The sequence below is a fragment of the Dermacentor andersoni genome, chromosome 1, assembly GCF_023375885.2.
Source record: "Dermacentor andersoni chromosome 1, qqDerAnde1_hic_scaffold, whole genome shotgun sequence".
Lineage (NCBI taxonomy): Eukaryota > Metazoa > Arthropoda > Arachnida > Ixodida > Ixodidae > Dermacentor > Dermacentor andersoni.
This window is the reverse complement of record NC_092814.1, coordinates 35,221,625-35,240,674: the sequence shown is the minus strand read 5'-3', so window position 1 is coordinate 35,240,674 and position 19,050 is coordinate 35,221,625. Positions and strand designations below refer to the sequence as shown.

The window sequence follows — 19,050 nt, the reverse complement described above, 5'->3', positions numbered from 1 at the left end:
TATATCCAAGGTAGCTAAGGCAGCATATTGTTTCCGGCATCGAACAAGCTGTATTCGGCTTTCTAGGTCAAAATTCACTCAATAATGGAGTACCCACGTCTGAATCCTATTTGGCACGGGCTCAAGATCATATTTTCTATCAACTAATTATTTATGCGGCCGTGTGAGACTCTTTCAGCGAGTTTTACAAGATTCGATGTGAAATATTGGCCTAATGTTGTCTAGGGCGTAACCAGCGCCCTGCTTTATAGAAGAGTACTTTGCCCGTCTCCATTCAGGAGAGATCAACGAATTTCTAATAGAATCGTTTACCATAGTGAGAAGAACCTGAGGCCTTATATTATATAACACTTTTATTATAGAGGTAGGGACGCCATCATGGCCAAGCTCTGAAGGAGCCAGCAGGCTTACTACTTTTGCCAGTTTCAGAATTGTGACTTCTTGAATATTGTTACCATGGGGAGGCGCAAGTTCGTGATAAGGAAATATAGACCTAAAATGAATTTAAGAGCTTTAGCAATATCTTCCAGTAATTTAGACAATTCACAGGGTGTTCGAAAGTCAGATTCGATGTTTATTGATGCTGGAATAATCTTTCTTTAGTTTTCAAAATTCGAAGAAGGGTTTTCTGTTGCCAGTCTTACAAATAAAACCAAAGTGCTGACAATCATAGCTGTGCTTTGCATTGGCAACTGTTCTTTTAAATGTTGCAGCCGCAAACTTATAATCTCTCCAATTACACTAGGGCACGGATTATTAAGCAGCTTCTGCAACGTGCTTTTTCTTAGCCCGTAATCACATGAGCACCCTGCGTTCCACCAAGGGCCAGAAGAAACACTACGGCTTTTTCTCTTGGAGCCCCCTGCTGATCGGTGCGGACGGACGGACAGGACAGGACACAGGACAAGACAGACAGACAGACAGACAGACAGACAGACAGACAGACAGACAGACAGACAGAGATAGATAGATAGATAGATAGATAGATAGATAGATAGATAGATAGATAGATAGATAGATAGATAGATAGATAGATAGATAGATAGATAGATAGATAGATAGATAGATAGATAGATAGATAGATAGATAGATAGATAGATAGATAGATAGATAGATAGATAGATAGATAGATAGATAGATAGATAGATAGATAGATAGATAGATAGATAGATAGATAGATAAAGTCCGACGGTTTGCACTTCTGAGCCGCAGAACTAATTCTGAGAAAACCGGGAGAATGACGGCGCTGCGAGTGATTCTACTGCATAGGTAACACAACCACAATGAGTCGCAGGCCAGTGGCATAGCACTCTTTTCCAGAAATGAGCAGATGGAAAACTTGCTGATGCAGATTTTGTTGGTGCAAGTTTAGCATCCGAACGTAAACAAGTTCCAATATTTTAGTAGAGCCAGTGAATCGCAAATGAAGGTCAGCTGCATGTTGACATGCGAGTTGCTGCAAAAATCCCTTTGCGTAGGTCTGAAATGGACTCAAACGGCATCGGGAACGAAGAAGTAATCTGACTGAAACAAATTTTAAGCTACAAATCGGCGGTTTTTCTTTTTCGGCCGGATATCGCGTGAGAGCCGTCTGCCTCGTTCCTAAATGTCACGAAGTTTCCGAAGCTTAAATCCCCGCTTGGCTGCTTTGATTCAGGCCGGCTAAATCCTGCCGCTGTGCTATATTTCGTGCCAGTGCAGAATCAAAATCTCAGTATGTAGGTCATGCCTCTTAACAAATGAGTCTAGGAGACCACGCACACTTCTCCGAGGACAATAGATGCACAATAGATTCACTGTGCATCTATCTGGCACGAAGAATGCCCTCCATATACACCAATATGATATGGCCGATGCTATTGGGAATTTCAGTGGAATTGGGCTTTTCTTAAGGATACCTGAATGCCGGATCCCACTTGGCGTAAACAAGCAAGCTTTCTGGTCCGTAGAAAACACGTGGCCGAAAAACATCCCCACTTAAACCAATCTCGGTGGTCGCAAGCTGCTGACATTCAACTCGCCCACTCAATGCTCGTGCACGTATTTATAGCAAGTGCTAGCCAATGTCCACATCTTTTTTTATGCCCTCGGCCCGGTTGCAAGCCTGTTAAAAGCCCTCGGACGAGCCTATCAAATGTTCTGCGACACGTGGGCACGAGTAAAAAAGGAAACAGCCGCCGCAGAGACTGTTGCTAAAATGTGCGCGCGGAGAGGCACCGGAAAGCAATTTTCCAAAGCCGCGCGGCTCCGGTTCTCGCTAGGCCGGCTGGCCGCGCTATTGAGATGCAAAGACTTGCGATCCAGCCCTGGACGCGAGCGCGCGCAATATGTATAATGAGCACGAGCTTTGAAAGTTCTCACTACGCTCTCTAGGGTATCTCTCAGTTCAAGAAGAAAATGGCTGGCAAGGAAACAGAGGGGCTGCGTATTATTTCTTCTTCGGCAATGCAATACCTTTTTTTTCTTCACAATTACCATACGAACGCAGCAACAGGCTATATTGGCGCCATCAAGGTCGCAACAAAGGAGTTTAGTAGGTCAATCGGGACTCTGGTGCCGTGGTGTTGCGGATGTGGGTCAGAAATGAGGCACAGAAGAGCGGGTGCCAAATTTTTATTCCGCAGCGTGGTCCGAGGCACCGGGGCCGTTACGTAGACAGGTTGGAGCCTTCCTCTCTCGTCGTGCTAGGCAGGGAGCCGCCTGCGAACAGGAGAGCACACACGCCGGCTCAACGCGCGTTGGCCGCAGTCAGGCAGCGCGCCGCGTCCGCTCTCGATGGGCAGCTGTGCGCATTCGGAGGACACCGCCATTTCGTCTGCACTGCGTGTGCACCTTCGGGTTACGCAATGTCCGGCTCGACCGCGTTACACAGCAGTGCTTTCACGCGGGAAAAGTCGGCCAGTGAACTACCTGCATCTTCCATACATTTTGCAAAGGTGTGCCCGCTATGAATTCCTACCCCGCCTGATCATTTCAATTGTTTCCTACTTCACTGAAGCTTAGGCAAGACGTTGACGCCGGCTCAGACGGCTAGTGCGCCGGGCGAACGAAATGGCGAGGCCTGCGGCGCGTGGTTTAAGTATAGCTTCAAGGTGTTCAACACGGGCGCCTTCGTTATAACATTGGGCCTCGCTGTAAAATTGAGGCCCAATTCGTGCTATTCTGGCATGGCAAACAATATACACGACGGAGCAAGAGATGAACTAACAGAAAATATGCACTGTGTCTAACTGCTAGGAATGATATGGCACACGACAAAGTCTGTTAATATATATAACCGTCTTTGCTGTGCTCCGTGGTGAGTCCACGTGTAGTCTTCATTTATCCTGCGCAACAAAACGAGTTCGAGACAAGGTGCGAAGTCTTCACTTATCGTGTGCAACAAAATGTGTTCGAGACGAAGTAAAAATCTTTTGTCGAAATACAGCGCACCTCACTTTTTCAATAGGCAAACTAAAATACGGCTTTTCAAGTTCATGTGAAGAGTATATTGAAAGCTAACTTATTCCTTTGCTGTATAGGAGCACAGCATTTCGAACATCCCAGTACGGCAGTTGATAACGGTACGACAACAAAGCTTTTCTTTTTTTGCGTTCACGACTGACATAGTGAATTACAAGTAAAGCATCTTTGCGTTTAATTTTATGCGGCTACCGTTCCTTGCAATCACTGAATGTAGCAATTCCAGCTTAGGCTGGATATTCTTCAACCCAGAGGAAAGTCTTTCATTTGTTTCCGCCTTTTTAGCGCAGGAAGCAAAAGAAGCTTTTTTTTTTCCCTTGTCCTGCAAGCTACCATGTGCGGATAGTTTCACGCATACGCATGTTCTTAACGTGGTTCAGAATTCATTTCAGGTGCAAATAAGTAGGCACTGTATTATTTTTTTATGACTCCGAATGCAGCTTGTGAAAAACGAATTCGTGCTGTCAATACCTCCGTCGCCTGTACTCTCGCCTGTTCTTCGCTACTTGACAAGCAAAATTCGTAGCATTGTGCAGAGAACAGGCGGCCCGGCCCGCCTTTTATGCAGATTAAACGGAATGGTTGTCAAGGTAGGTCAAACGTCGTCGATTGGAATTTTGCGGCTATGGCTGCTTTCGAATAACGCACAAAAGGGGCTATTGGAGATCTCTGAGACGGCCTCCTATCTTGCAGTGTGCGTATTTAAACTGCTGCTGAATACGATAGTCGATGTTATAAATGGATTAGACCTTCACTCTAACTAAAATGTGACTGAGCTTGCTAAGGCTTTCATATTCAATTGAAGGTTAACTCAACTTGTGCTTCATGTGGTACATCTTGGACTATAGGCGGCATTGACTAGCATCTGAAGCGAATCCGAAAGAAATGGGTTTCAGCGCTACCCAAGTGATTTATACAAATCCCTATGCTAGCTGTGCCCATCTGGAACCAACTAAAGTCCTGGGAATACCAACACACTAAACGGGGACAATTAAGCACTGAAAGTTTTGACGCCCTCGCTCATATAGACTTCACAAGGTGCAGGGATCGCCAAGCAACCCTAAGGCGCCGGTATAGTGACTGTGCAGCGATGTGCTTTTATTTTCCACCACATGGGATGGCCTAGAACAACCCGATGTAGCTGGGCATGCGCCGATGCTCCTTCAGGTGGCGACACCATCAACTGCGCAAGTCGCGTTCATTAAGCGTGCATTAAAGGAAATGCTCACTCCAACGAATGGCGGCCGCTAGTCCAGCACTGAGCTAACAATTTAAATTTCAGTGACAGAACACTCGAGAAAACAGATTAAGGAGAAGAAGATGATCATAGTAGTAGAGTCTGGCATTATAGACTAGGAGTGTGCTCGATACACTTTAACATGTACCACACCGTAGGCTCAAAGTGCGACTCTTGTCCTAACAGCAACCACGCGTTCGCCTAGTTTGAATATAAGCAAAGCTTGCGCTCACTTCTCAGTTACAGAAGCATTCGCATTGGAAGAGTCTTCCGTAGTGACTCTTGAAAGTATTACATCGTGCTATCTCGTAAAGTTAAGTTGAGAGTTGAATATGTTTAACGGGTATACCACGGGCGCCACTTGTATATTCGTCGCTTCAGCTCCGCTTGCGAATTCTTTTACTCAAGTACTTCGACATCTTACTAGTTCATTGTATATTTAGTTATTTATTTATTTGGTCATACTGTTAACCCTCCAATGAGGGTCGTTACAGGGAGGGAAGAAGAACATATACATTTCATAAGCACTTCAATGAGCAATCATGAATCAGAATTCAAAATTTGTACACCATTTCTCAAAAACATATCGACACCCAGCTCAAATTGTTGCACGTTCGCCCTCTCCACAACATCATTTGGCAGTTGGTTCCATAGCTCAATTACATCAGGAAAAAAGGAATACCGATATACATCCGTACGTGTGTTAATAGGTTGTAGTACCCTGCTGTGGTTTTTTTCGTGAACCACGTTTTAGAGGCGTTTTCACATAATGTTCTTTATTTATTTTTAATGCCCCATGCATTATCTGGAAAAAAAAGTTTGAGTCGATGTTTTATTCTTCTCATTTCCAATGTTTCTAACTCACACTGCTGTATCATCTCTGTAACCGAGTCAGTACGGCGATACTTGGGCATATAAAGCGTGCTGAAATCCGCTATATGGAGATGCACATACAATGTAATACAGTATGGACATTATTTTGTATGTGCTGAGAAAAAATACGCGTCTCTCATTTCAAAAACTTGGTTTCGCTAACAAGTGATTGTGATGCCAACTTCTACAATGCAAGAAATTTCTACCAATTGCAGGATCTAGGTTTGGGCAAGTTGGACCTTGCCGAGACAATTTCAGCGCTGAAATGACGCAACATGGTTTCACGCAACCCAATCAAACACGACGATTCGCTGCTTCCGAGTATGGCATTGTGTAACTGCAACTGTGCTGCGGCTCTATACACGCGAACTTATCGGCACGACTTGCCCTCATCACCTATTACTAGCCTCGCAAAACCGTGAACTCAAACTGGCAGAGCTGCGGAGAGTGGGCATGAGCGCGTGTATTATTCTAGCAGCTTCATGCGCTTCTAGAACTTCCCTTTTTCGGGGCAGCATTCCCGAAACTTTACATTAAATTATGGCGTTTAACATGCCAAACCCGCTTTCTGATTATGAGGCGCGCCGTAGTCGAGGACTGCGGAAATTTCGACCACCTGGGGTTCTTCACCGTGCACCTAATCCCAAATCTTTCTGTTCGTAAGCGCTCTTTGCTATCGACCGGCCACCTTCGCTAATGATATATCCATCTTCAGGATTGGCTGAAATTTGATATCTAGAACAATTTTAGCGTTAGAGGTTTTCGGGAATACTGGCCCAGGGGCCGAATTCAAACACGCACGCAAAAATTTATGCTAATGTTTGTAAAGGCAGATGCTAGCAAACCGTAAGGTCAGACATATCACTAGCGAATGTGGCTGGCGGATAGCAAAGAGCGCTTACGAACAGAAATACTTGTGAATTCGGCTCCAGGGTCCGTATTCACAAAAATCTCACGTTGGAATCGCTCGAAGGAGCAAATTCCTGTCAATCCTGAGGCTGGACATGTTACCAGCGAACGCAGCCCGTCAATGGCCAAGAGCACTTGTGAATAACGTCGGGAATTTGGCACCATGATTGATAAAAGGTTTACTCAGATATAGGCCGATTCAAAAGCGATGTGTTATACGAAATACGAACTGTACGAAATACCTCAAAGTTGCAAGAGCATACATAGGACACAGGGCCGCTGTTAAACAAAAGAGCGTGGGAGCATAAACTGAAAGTGAAGAATTGGTTCGGTGAATAACGGGATAAGATTCAGAAGTGATCCGCTATTGAAATTAAAAAAAAAAAAAAAACACGTTAGTAAACTCCACGATAACTTGGAGAGGAAAGTAGTAGAAGCATTATTTACCAAGGGGAAACGAGACACGTACCTTTAAGTGTAGCTTGAGTAGTCCTCGTAAGTAAATATATATTTTACTGCAAAGAACTGTCATGAGCTAGGGAATGGGCGAACATGTCCGTCCTTTCGAATGATTGTCAGAAACAAAATATCGCCCGGTGATAGGGGGAATCGAGTTAGCCCTCATGCGGCTTCAATCCGACCGCTCTAACCCGGATCAACCGTGATAATACTGATAACACTGATAACGCTGCTAAGCTAGGCCGCGGACCGAACGTGTCCGTTCCCTGTAGCGAAGGAACGATTTTCTACAAAGGACGCGTAAGCGTGGGTGACAGCGTACTTCACACATTGCCCAAGCACCCTTGTCCAGCTCCCGCGCTTTAGCTGAAATGCCCTGCTTCACCAATTACATGAAGAGATTCGCCATCAGAACAGAAGATGAAGAGCAGCAGCCGGAGCCTTCGCATATAGTTTCCCACCCAAAGTCACTTCAGAACTTACCCACTACATCGGTGATAACAACATCACCAAGTGGATAAAAAGCTATATTGCAGATCGACGTCAATATGTATGTTTCAAAGACTACTCTTCGGATTGCGGCGATGTGCTATCTGGCGTCCCACAAGGAGCCGTTCTAGCTCCTATCCCCTTTCTTCTTTTTATCAATGACTTACACATTAATACTAACGCCACTGTAAGAATGTTTGCATATGACTGCGTTATCTACAAGGAAATAACATGTCGTGATGACCAGATAACCTTAAACAGTGTACTTGAAAATATAACACAATGGTGCCAAACGTGGCAGATGGTAATTAACACAGAAAAAACAGTTTGTATGACAGTGACGAATAAAAGAGCGCCCATGAACTACCCATATTATATACAAGGACAGATGTTAAAGAAAGTTGAAGAGTACAAATATTTAGGCGTCATAATTTCATCAGATCTTAAATGGGGCGAGCAGGTAACATATATTTTTAATAAATCACTGGCATTTCTATACTCGTTAAAACGCTCGCTTAGATCCGCATCAATAGATACTAAACGCTTAGCCTACCTGTCACTAGTTCGCTCTATACTGGATTATGGAATAGTATGTTGGTTTCCCTTCCGTAAACAGTACATAGCAAAATTGGAGAGCGTACAAAGGAAAGCGATTAGATTTATTTTTAATAAGTATCGCCGTCTTGACTCCCCCACAGAACTATTAAGGAAAGCTGAACTTCCCACTATACAAAATCGAGCTCGACTACTTCGTCTTAAGTTTCTTTTCCTTCTCCTTAATGGTAGTACGAAAATCAATGCGAGTGACTACTTGCTACAGACAGATACACGTAGTTCTCGAACAAAACACACCAAGCACTTAACAGAATACAGATTTCACAATGACATATTCAGGTACTCCTTCATTCCACATGCAATCCGTGAATGGAACATGTTGCCTGATGACGTTGTCACCTGCACATCACTCGAAACCTTTATCGCCAAATTATGAAACAATGCTCTGTAGCTACGATCTGCACATAGGTGAGCTGCGTCGTACAATGGCATTCTGATTCACTTCTGATTCTGCCCTGATATAAATACCTGCTGAATCTTGTTTCTTGCGCATTGCAGATCCAATATATTTACATTTTTTTTCTTTGTTCTTCTTCTGTGTGCTAAACCTTCCCACATGGCGTTTACTACTATTTTTCCCCGCTACTTTTATAGAATCTGTATAATGAATGTAGAGTGCATATGTACTGCCTTGTTCACCTAAACTTATCTATGTCCGCGCCTACTTGAACTGTGTTCTCTTGAATATGTATCCTGCCCCTTTCCTGCAACAGCCTCAAATGTGAGGATAGCAGTATGTTCAAATAAAATAAAAAATAAATATACATGCATGTTCACAGTAATCTAGTTGAGGGAAGCAAAGAATGAGTGCAGTCTGCCAGTTCTTTTCTTTTAATGGTTATATGCAATCGACGATGGCAAGCGACAGTGTCATGTATAAAGCCACAGTTACTGTAAACAAAATCACCGGCGCAAATAGCTCAGTGTTATTTCGTGTGTGTTTTCTTGTTTCATTGCTCCAACTCTAATAAATTATCTCGTCAGAAAAGTCTGGAAAGTAATTTTGAAACAGGTGTAGCGGTACGGTTCCTATTTCCCTCTACACATGCCTTACGCTTAATGTCATCATCACGATTATTTCTGCTGACTATTTCTTTATCATTTCCTTTTAGTACCACCTGCTGCGCGTTTAATAATGACAAGTGATATAAGAATAAAATTCCGCATGCAATGCCGATAAGGGAATCCAGTCATAGTGAATACTGTAACAAAAAAGGCTTTCTTTCTTTCTTTCTTTCTTTCTTTCTTTCTTTCTTTCTTTCTTTCTTTCTTTCTTTCTTTCTTTTTCTTTCTTTCTTTTTTTTTCATTCTTTCTTTCTTTCTTTCATCCTTTCTTTTTGTGCGACACGTATTTGTTGAGCATGCTCAAATATTACCGCATGGCAATGGACTTCAGAATAGCATGCAGCGAGCCCACTGAGTAGGTGGAAATATGTAAGTAGCGAACAAACTTAGACGCTATGATTTCACTTGAGTCATATTGTGCGAAAAATTTATCAGGGCGATGTCAGTTTTCCACTATAAATACATTTCTCGGGGATTTTGTACTTCCTAACCCGCTGCTTTCGTGCACCGATAAGATTTTGCGGTCATCAGGATTAAGCTCAGTATACACATCGCAAGTAATTCAGCTGGGACAATGTTACACGAGATGACTAGGAACTCAAGGAACAATCTCTCTATAGAAGAATGCGTTAGGTGTGGCGCTCTTGTCCTGTGTCCACTGCAGTGCACGAAAAAGCTAAACATTCACTCGACTGTGCCCTACAAAGTCATGGCGGCATTGTGGTACCTGGCGTCATACCTGGAAGCCACACGTCCTTTCAATAGCGGACAATACGGCCGCAGCAGCTAATGTATCTATAGCTGTCATCGTTCACTGAGTAGTCGCCTATGAAGCCGACCATTCTTGCAACAAGGCTGCCTCATACATTCGCCTTTTTATCTGGTGTGCGTGCCACAACAGTGCGCGTTTTAGATCAGTGAGAGCGACCATGGCTTGCGGCTTCTCGGGGCAAAGAAGCCCCTCCCAATGAGTCAGCATGGCCCGACCGCAAAATCATTCAGCGTGCGACAGCAGCGCGGCTCCCAACGAGTTGAGCATGCTAACACCGGCTAAGCAAATGCGTCGCAAAGAAGGCGGCTGGCTGTCGCACATCTGGATATTGTGTGCGGCTGAGCAACAGCTACTGCGAATTTCATGCAACCCAGCGACCACTTCTGACGCTCTGGATTGGATCCGAAGTAAGAAACAGAGAGGAAAGCAGGTGCGCTACCTTTGTTCCTGACGTTTAGCCGCGCACTTTGGGCAGCGCTTGGTCTTAGGGGCCTTTTTATGAAATCTTAGTTTCTTTTCCTTTTCTGTCGCACCTGTGGATTGAGCGCAGGGCCCTCCGTTGCGATCAAGACCTCGCGCATCGCGGGACGTCGCGAACACATGGCAGGTGCGAGTGCTGCCTAAACACTGTTCAATGCACTGCGCTGCTGTTACGAGAAGGGGAACCGAGGGACCCGATTTTTGCTAGTCACAATCATATGACGCCAACAGACTAGATCGCCGCCACTACACGCATCCAAGGAAGGGCACGGGTAAACAGCGCCGCGTTAGCTGAACTGGTAAGAGCATTTGCACTCGAAATGCGAACAGGTGGTGGGTTTGGCTCCCGCATCCACTTTGCATTTTTACATTTGAACTAAAAACAATTTACCCTAAGCTTCACAGTCTGTTGCCTTCATATGATTGCGTGACAGTTTGCAAATTGCAGCAGATATGAGATTATTGCTCAGTTGTCTTTCAGTTAATAGGTTTTAATAGAAGATATACAATACTACGTAAATTATTTACAAAAATCTGAATGGCCTAAGGCAGACTTCCGTCAAATGCTGTAATGATTCACACGAAGGTTCCTTCCTTTCAGTCATCCACTATGCGATTACACTAGATAACCACGATGACGTTATTGCAGAAGATGATGGGGACAAAACGATGACTCCTCAGAGGTTAGGAGGAACCTAACCTAACGCAACCTTGCACTTGAGGCACTAACGTGTAAGCTTGCATCTGGCCTAAAATTATTGCTCTATCTTCATAACTCATGTTCCCTGAAAATTTCATCCACCGCTACGTTCAAGCCACGGTGTCAAAAGGAGGGTGGTCCGACGACGCGCCTGCGCAATGGCCGCAGCAAGAAGCCGAACGCCGTTTTGCTGACATCTGGCTTCGTCGAAATTGTGGGGTTTCAATGGGAAACTGAAGTTGCGCTCCAATATCTAGCTGTAAATTATACTTTACATGGTATGTTTACAAGCCTCTACGAAACATGTTGTTCACAAGTGTGCAATTCCTTGTTCATTTTCTACGTCGCAAGCCAATAATTTAAGCTTTGTGGCATTCATAGCGCTTTAAGCATCTTTAAGCATAACCGTGAACCTTCTTGGGTTTACGGTTATGGGTTTTCTTTCTCTCTCTTTTCTCTCTCTTTACGTTAGCATTAGGAGTTTCAAAGTGGGAAAAAGTGTATGTGTGTGAAGTCTGGGAAGCCGGTCACACGAGGTACCTGAAGGCATCAAAACTGCTAGATTCGAGACCCTGATATGTGCACAGACACCTATGTATACTCTCTCTCTCTCTCTCTCTCTCTCTCTCTCTCTCTCTGTAATATATATATATATATGGTCTACTCCGGACCACCGTCAGTTCCACTTAGCTCCTCGAAGAGGCAGGGCGTGTGTCGAGTGAGCTCCTCAACACTTTGCTATATGGTAACAGCGGTAACGCATTTCTCTTGCATTTACTCCTAAATCGCCACTGAATTATTTGTTTCTTGCCCACCTTTTAATTCGTCAACAGACCAATCAATGGGACTAGCTGGTTCATTTTGATTTCTTTTAAGAACACGCTGACTTGAAAGCACTACACGAAGAACCAGGACAGTAACAAACACAAGTTGACAGGGCAAAGCACCTCCTGTCAACTCGCGACAGGACGTTGCACAACTTGGGTTTCTGTCCTGTTTCTTGGTGCAGTGCCTTTAAGATCAGCGCGTTCTTAAAAGGTATTATAATCTGCGTTGAGGGACTGAAAGGTCTTTGCACTATTTCCCTACGGCTTCCGACTGCGTTGAATTACAATATCAGATAAATATAATTACGCTTAGCAGGCGGAAAGAGGCATTCTGTTTGCAAGCCTCGGGCTGATGGCAATACGAAAACTTCGCTATTTTTTCAAAGTGCACTTGCGACAGTAAGAGTGCTTCCTTTTACAGGGAATCTACCGAAGTTATTTGTCTTTTGTACTTGCAATATCAATGCTGGCTCGGCTTCTTTCATCCTGGAGGACGTAGTAGCAATAGTAACTCTGTTTTAAAGTCGAGAGTATGACGCAAACCCGTCTGGTCGGGACGATGCATACTTAAAAAGGAAGAGGTCCGGGCACCGACCAAAATGGTTTAAACTATACATTTACGATTCGGCTCCCGTGGGGGAGCCGAAACTGTGTTTTATGCCTTCAGTCATATCAATGTGTTTAAGTGAAGCGTGTTCACAGTGACAAGGCGAAATAGCCGTTCACCCTCCCTTCCCCCCCCCTCGTCGATTCAAACAAACACAATGAACAAGAAGAAAGTCAACGGATGGTGACGTTGCGCGCCCGCAAAATTTCATTCAACTATACGAGCTGCTCACTGACGTAATTTATGAAGATACGCGTATGAATGGCCGATAAAACGCACATGAATAATCGCGTATATATTCACCAATCTGCAACTCCGAAGATACGCAACAGATAATTAAGGTTAGTCCTTGCGTAAAATTCCGGCTCAAGATACCAAGATCAAAACTCAAGGTGCCGCGTTAGCCATTGCGGAAAAAACAGCGCAACATTACAAGGGCGAAGAAAAAATAGACGCACGCCGGCGCCACTGTGTGTCTATTCTTTATTCGTCTTTGTAAAGTTGTGCTGTTGTTCTGCAATGTATTTGTACCAATTCGCCCAAATGTAGACTCATGAGCATTAGCCATCTGCATCTGCGCGATTTCACAGTGCGGACGAAACAGTTTTTCGAGGCCGCAATCCACGTCGGCGCTCACTAAGTTACGATAGCTGTGCAAGGTGCTTCTATGCTGGATGAAAATGATTTTCAACTGGGAACGTTTGAATAACTGCAGAAATGACGCGCGATAGCAAGAATGCTTTCATCGAAGCCCGGACAGAAAGTGCGGAATGAAACGTCATCAAGACATGTGCTGCCTCTTGCGGCGGTGCCCGGAGCATTGTGGGATGAGCCGCCGGGCATCTCGTCAGGGCACCTCCCCTTCTTACACCGTGGCTCAAGCAGAGTAAAACCATGTTAATATTGCAAAGATTCTCCCACGGAAGCGGCCCATGTAAACTGATTGAGCAAAGACCCTACTTACACGAGACCTCTGACCAGTCGATGGGGGCGTAAAAGGGGTTCTTCATGAGGTCGTCAAATCCACCTTCGGGTCTGCATCCCAGCCTCCTTTTAGGATTCTATGAAAGGAAAAAAAACGATTGTGGATATAGGAGGAAGCACTCCAGTCTGCCTGAAAACGTGAAAATACACCAGACGAAGAACACTTTCGTGGAATACCCTTCCCGACGCATCGAAAATGAATGGCATTTTTTGCTGAATTGCGCTTAAAGAAAGCAAAAAACAAACACCGTAAGTATATGCGTACCAGGTAAGACGATCATATTATCTAGCGCGCGGTCACAAAGACGGCCGCGAGCGTATCAGCAGTATTGCAACCGGCTTGCTACGCGCCTGTACTGCCACTACAGCCCCGGTGGAAGACAGGAGGTCCAACTCGCTGTCCTGCAACGGAGTTGTAGGGACTATCTAAACAAATTAAGCAAATGCGTTACAAAACGCACCTACCTCACCTCCATGCTAGCTGCATCCACTCACTTCTCTTCCTCACGCTTTTGTATCCTGACTGGACAGCGCATAGGCGCGGCATACGCAAGCGTTGTGATCCCGACTCCCTTGTCTCCAGTTCTTGCATCTTTTGCTGCCATTTCAGAAGCTTCAGCTGTCATAAACGCCATGTCAGTGGTTGGGGGCTATTCTTTCCGTGACTCGACCAGCAACAGGCCTTATGAGGTACCGTTATCTCTGGGATCGGCTGAGCGGCCGATCCAAGCAATAACGGTAACACGGCCGCTGGCGAGTCATAATAGATCCAATAACGAAGCACAAAATTAATTAGAAGTGAATTGGGAGGTTAGAAAATACCACCTCTGTTTTGCAATGTGCTAACTAATACGCCACAGCAAAATTTGAATCCCGCGCTGCCATACGTATTAGGTCGCGTATCGATATGCGGGTGCGAACCTTCCACACTCTTGTCTACAGAGCGCTGGAGCACCGCTCTACAAAGCAAGCAGATAGCAATACCAAAGTTAGCTTCGGGACACCGCACTGAAAAATTTGTCACTTCCGTATCCAGGGCCCGTATTGACAAAAAAAAAGGTATCGTAAACAGTTCGTAAGCGCAGATGCAACCACTTAGGATGGCGAACATATTTGCGAAGGCGGCGCACCAGTGGCAAGCAGCTCTTACGAACTATGACATGTGTGAGTTAAGCCCTACTTGACCACCATCGCTCACAAGCATATTCTCTCAAGCTAAGCAACAACGCAAGAGAATCCCTTTCTTCGCCTGGCGGCGCACACAACCGCTCCATGCATGAGTGTCGACTTCTGTACCAGCTTTAGAAATAGACTTACTCCGGCAAACAGCTATGCTTCCCTCACAATGGGCGTCTGGTTAAGTGTGGCATTTTATCACTCGAGAAATCCCGAGCTGGAAAACGTAATCATGGTCGCACAATGCAGTGCCACTAAATATGACCATCTCACGTGCAGGGAAATCAATTTTATTTCCTGAGAAGCACACGTGTTCGGCAGTGTGACGCAATTTCGCCTTCCTCTTTGTTCAATGGGAACACGCGGTCCCGCAGCATTTGCAGTGTCCCCCCCCCCCCCCCCCTCTATACGCGACCAGAAATGATGTAAGATTAAAGCGCGAATAGTACTATTTCGCCGCCTCCTTTGACTGCTTAGGACAGTGCATAACCACGAAGGAACTTGCTAGGAAAGAGTCGGTACCGTCATTTTCCATCACAAACGCAGGCAAAGAGGAACATTTCTTACTGGTAATGTCCTTAGCCCAAACAAATGACAGCAGTTCAACTTTAACAAAGACATACTTTTTTGACTGATGCCTGCTACATGAAACAGAATGGGGACGACAAGACCTTCTTGAAACCGCTATACAAACAGCGAACATTTCTACCTATCTAAGGCGTTAGCCCTAATCTGCACAATAAGTTTAGTTGATGCGTGTCTTCAAGTGGCGTTGTCACATTAACTCGCATAAACGTTTGCCCACTTATCGCAAATGTAATAATTTATAATTAACAACATATTCACGTCATTTTAAATATTGACACAGTTCCAAAGCTAACGACTAAGTTATGCATCTGCAACATTGCATGCCTCAATGTGCATTAGTTAAGGATAACAAATTATTGCGTGCATTGTGATGTAATGAACTTACTTACCTCTTTCAGGATTTCTCTGAGCAGCGTTTGTGCAGACCTCGACAACGTCCTCGGAATTTTCAAAGGCGCAATCAAGGCCACTATTTAGACAAGAAACAAACAACACTCCACTTAAGCAAAGCACACACCAAAAACGAGCACGACTAGAAGCACCCACAAAACAAAACATTAATGTGAATCGGCAAGAAAGTGCACGAGTCTGGTCACAAAGGCTCAACTGTTGGCCGTCGACGTCTCCTCCATAGTAGCAGCCTGAACGCTTTCTGTATGCCCCAAGCCGCTTTCGGAGGCCTCCTCCGTTAACGGGTTGCTATCAGCGTGCGCGGTTGACAGCGAAGAAGCGCCCTTAGTGAGTGAGCCCAGAAGCCAAGCCTCGGAATGCCAGACTCCCATAGAGCCTGGGTCTTCATCGCTGTCACTGGGATGCTCCCGCGTCTGCATGGAAACCGTGTCAGCTCCCGCGCTATCGGACTCGTCTTTCTCCGGGCTGTCGCTACTGGCCGGTGAAGATAAATTCTCGACAGAAGGCCTTGGACCTGGCCGTTTGGTCAGCACCTTCCGTCTCTTAGGTGCCTTGCGTAAAATGCGCTTGTCCCAGCCCGCGTAGCAATACTGGTCCATGACGAGGTGGAATTTGGAAAGGCGGACGCTAACCACAGCGGTAGCCATTAGTAAGGCAGCGAGAAAGAGGAGGCTGGTCCAAGCACCATGGTAGTTGCCCAGCAGTGAGCCACAGAACAAGCTGTAACCGTGGTTCATCACTTTGTACACAATGCGGCACTCTGTAGCTGCGCTGTTTCGGTTTTTGCCACGCAGTCGGCTAAGCATCATCTCCGCCTTGGCAACCATCGTGACGTAAAAATCCGACAACGCTGGCTGAAGAATTTCAGCATTCAAGTCGGCGGTGGTATTTACGGCGAGGTCGCTGCCCGGTATCACTTGCGCGCAGTTCTTGGTGCATTCTGCCGCATTATCCGCGCTCCTACGTCGCCGTATCCGCGACACCTGGAAGTAAGCGCTTTGTTTATGCCGTCTCGGTGCTCGCCGAGCCCGTTCCGTGCAAGAGTGCAGTATTTTACTGGGAAGAAGAGTGGTGTCTCCGGAAAGCAGCTTCGTGGTGGCTTCGTCCAGTATATGCGTTTCCCTACCGCGGTACGGCTCGCAGATGTAGCATTCGCCAACAGCACATCCGGAAAGCAGTACACCGGCTAAGGGGACTGCAAGGACGCTGCACGCAAACAACACCACAGGGCAGTAGAGCATAATTAGGCCTGCTTTATGCGAAAACGCGTTTCTTAGGGTGGGTGCCATGCCTCGGTCGTGGTTGAGCATGCCCATGGCAAGCCCCACCACCAAAAGAGCGGCTACGACGCCAACAACCATGGACAGGAGCATCATCATGAGCGGGGCGAGAGATCCAAACAGGTGGCGCAATCGAAACCTCTGCTCAAACTTTTGAAACTTGACTTTAACGGCGGCGAGCTTTTTGCGATTGGTATTACCGCCGTTCTGCGCCAAGAAAGCCCTCATCCGAAGCGCTCGCGCTAGACGTCTTCTCTCGGCCACTGTTTTCTTTTTAAACACTTTCGTGGCGTTATGTACCAGCTGTTGTTGCGTCTGTTCAAGGGCGCTGCAATTGGCGTTCCGAAGCTCATCGTTCTCGCCAAGCATGGCACGCAGCAGCTTACCACAGACGGGGCCCTTGGACTCAAAGGGATTCACGTCCAGCCTTTGCCGCAGGTACTGCTCGAAGGCTTCTCCGAAGTCGGAGTCTAGCTTCTGCGCCTGCAGTGCAACGCTCCTTAGCACAAGGTGTGACCTGTTCCACGAGTGTGGCGTGTCCTTGGCGTGGAAGAAACTCTCGAGGTCGTCCAGGCCGCGGGCATAAAAGATTGATGCCTCGCGTAGAGAGTTCTGGATGCCGAAAGCGAAGCCCACAAGCAGCACGTTGACTATCACCGACGTAATTGTCAGCGAGCCGAGGGCGACGCAGTGTCCGTTGTACAGCTCATTGTAGAGTGGCGTGATCACCTGAACCCGCTGGCCTCCGCATTTTCCCATGAAGCGCAAGCCCAGGAATCCAAGTCCCATGGGCACCATGAAGCCGCTGATGGCGAAGAGGGCCACCGTCATGCGGAAGACTGGCGGCTGGTGCTGAGCCAGGCTGGCGCAGATGCTGAACAGTCCCCGCGCGTTGCCGATGCGTTCCAGAAGTTGGGCATTCTTGGGAGAGGAGACGAGCATCAATGCGAGGCGGCGACCGAATTCGCTCCACACGGGTAGAAAACTGCCGTCGTTACGCATCGGGCAGGCTCTACCCCTTCGGGGTCATCGCTGCTGCAGCCCGGAAAAAGCGCCTTCGGTGTCACTGCAACGCGCTGCACCGTGGCAAAAAAGAACACACGTGGCCTCGCGCCCCCTCCTGGGTACGGCCACATTCCCGCCAAATTCGAGACAAGGAGCGCGCGCCACGCAATGCCAGCAATGCAAAGCGTTTGTTTATTTGCCATCGGCCAATAAGCGGCGCTTTTCAAACCGCAGTTTATTTTCTAGGCAACTGGGACTGCTTTTCAGTTATTTCCCTGCGATGCACTGGATGGGAAATCCGTAAGAGCTTTAGTCGACGTGGGGACGACTGACTGCGGCTTCTCAGTAGTTGGGCTATATGGGACAGCCTGCTTAGCCCTTGCGTCGACCACAACTGGACCACAGCTGGGCTTTGCTGTGTGCGCGGGGACAGCTGAGCTGGGTGGGATGACTTGCTCAAGCCCCGTGCCGTGAACAAGGCAACTGGAGTTTTGTGGGAGCTTCAGGACCTCGACGTTGCACTTCTTAGGCACCAAAGACTCCGTGCTGCCAGATGTCAGTAAATGGCGTGCCCGTTCCAATTGGGTGATTGGTATCGTCATCGTACTGGTGTCGACGATACACCACTCCGCTTTTGACTGAGTCTTCACGTTTTTTATTGTGATAGCTGGCTCCATTAGTTCTGTGTCAATGCTGGTAGAGGTACCGCTCCTTTCTGATGAAAGAATGTCCGAGTGCTCCGACAACCGCGCATCAGGAGATTCCAGCAGACGGAGCCCTCCTATGCCCCGCTGCTTTTGTTTGGCTTGATCAGCTTGGCTTGGCTTCTTAGTTTTCTTCCCCGCTGCGCCAGCGTTTAGTTCAGTCTTGGTGCCCTTAGAGCCGCTGTTCTCGGATTTAGACGAACTGTCCGTAGCTGCAACATCTGTCCCGGCTGCCACCTTGCCTAGTTTTGCCTCCCGGCTAACAAATGCTCCACTCACAATAGCACTACTGGACTTATTCCACCAGCCAGCCTCTATGTTTCGCTCTCTTTTTCTGGTGGCTTTCCTTTTGGGCTTTACCGTCGGCGGAGGCGATGGCTGCACAATTTCGGGGGGCGGTTGCATGA

General features: G+C 46.6%; 1 protein-coding gene across 2 annotated transcripts in view; it reads right to left on the bottom strand.

Moving 5' to 3' along the window:
- Nucleotides 1-2,573: 2,573 nt before the first annotated feature.
- Nucleotides 2,574-19,050, bottom strand: part of LOC126545777 (protein kinase C iota type-like) — a 40,068-nt gene continuing 23,591 nt past the window's right edge. For both annotated transcript variants that reach the window (XM_055061310.2, XM_050193769.3), the window contains 3 exons: nt 15,633-15,712; nt 13,460-13,556; nt 2,574-2,700 (listed from right to left, as the gene is read on the bottom strand). In XM_055061310.2, the coding sequence (XP_054917285.1) occupies nt 2,648-2,700; nt 13,460-13,556; nt 15,633-15,712 (230 nt within the window). In that variant the 3' untranslated portion in view covers nt 2,574-2,647. The remainder of the gene's footprint in view (nt 2,701-13,459; nt 13,557-15,632; nt 15,713-19,050) is intronic.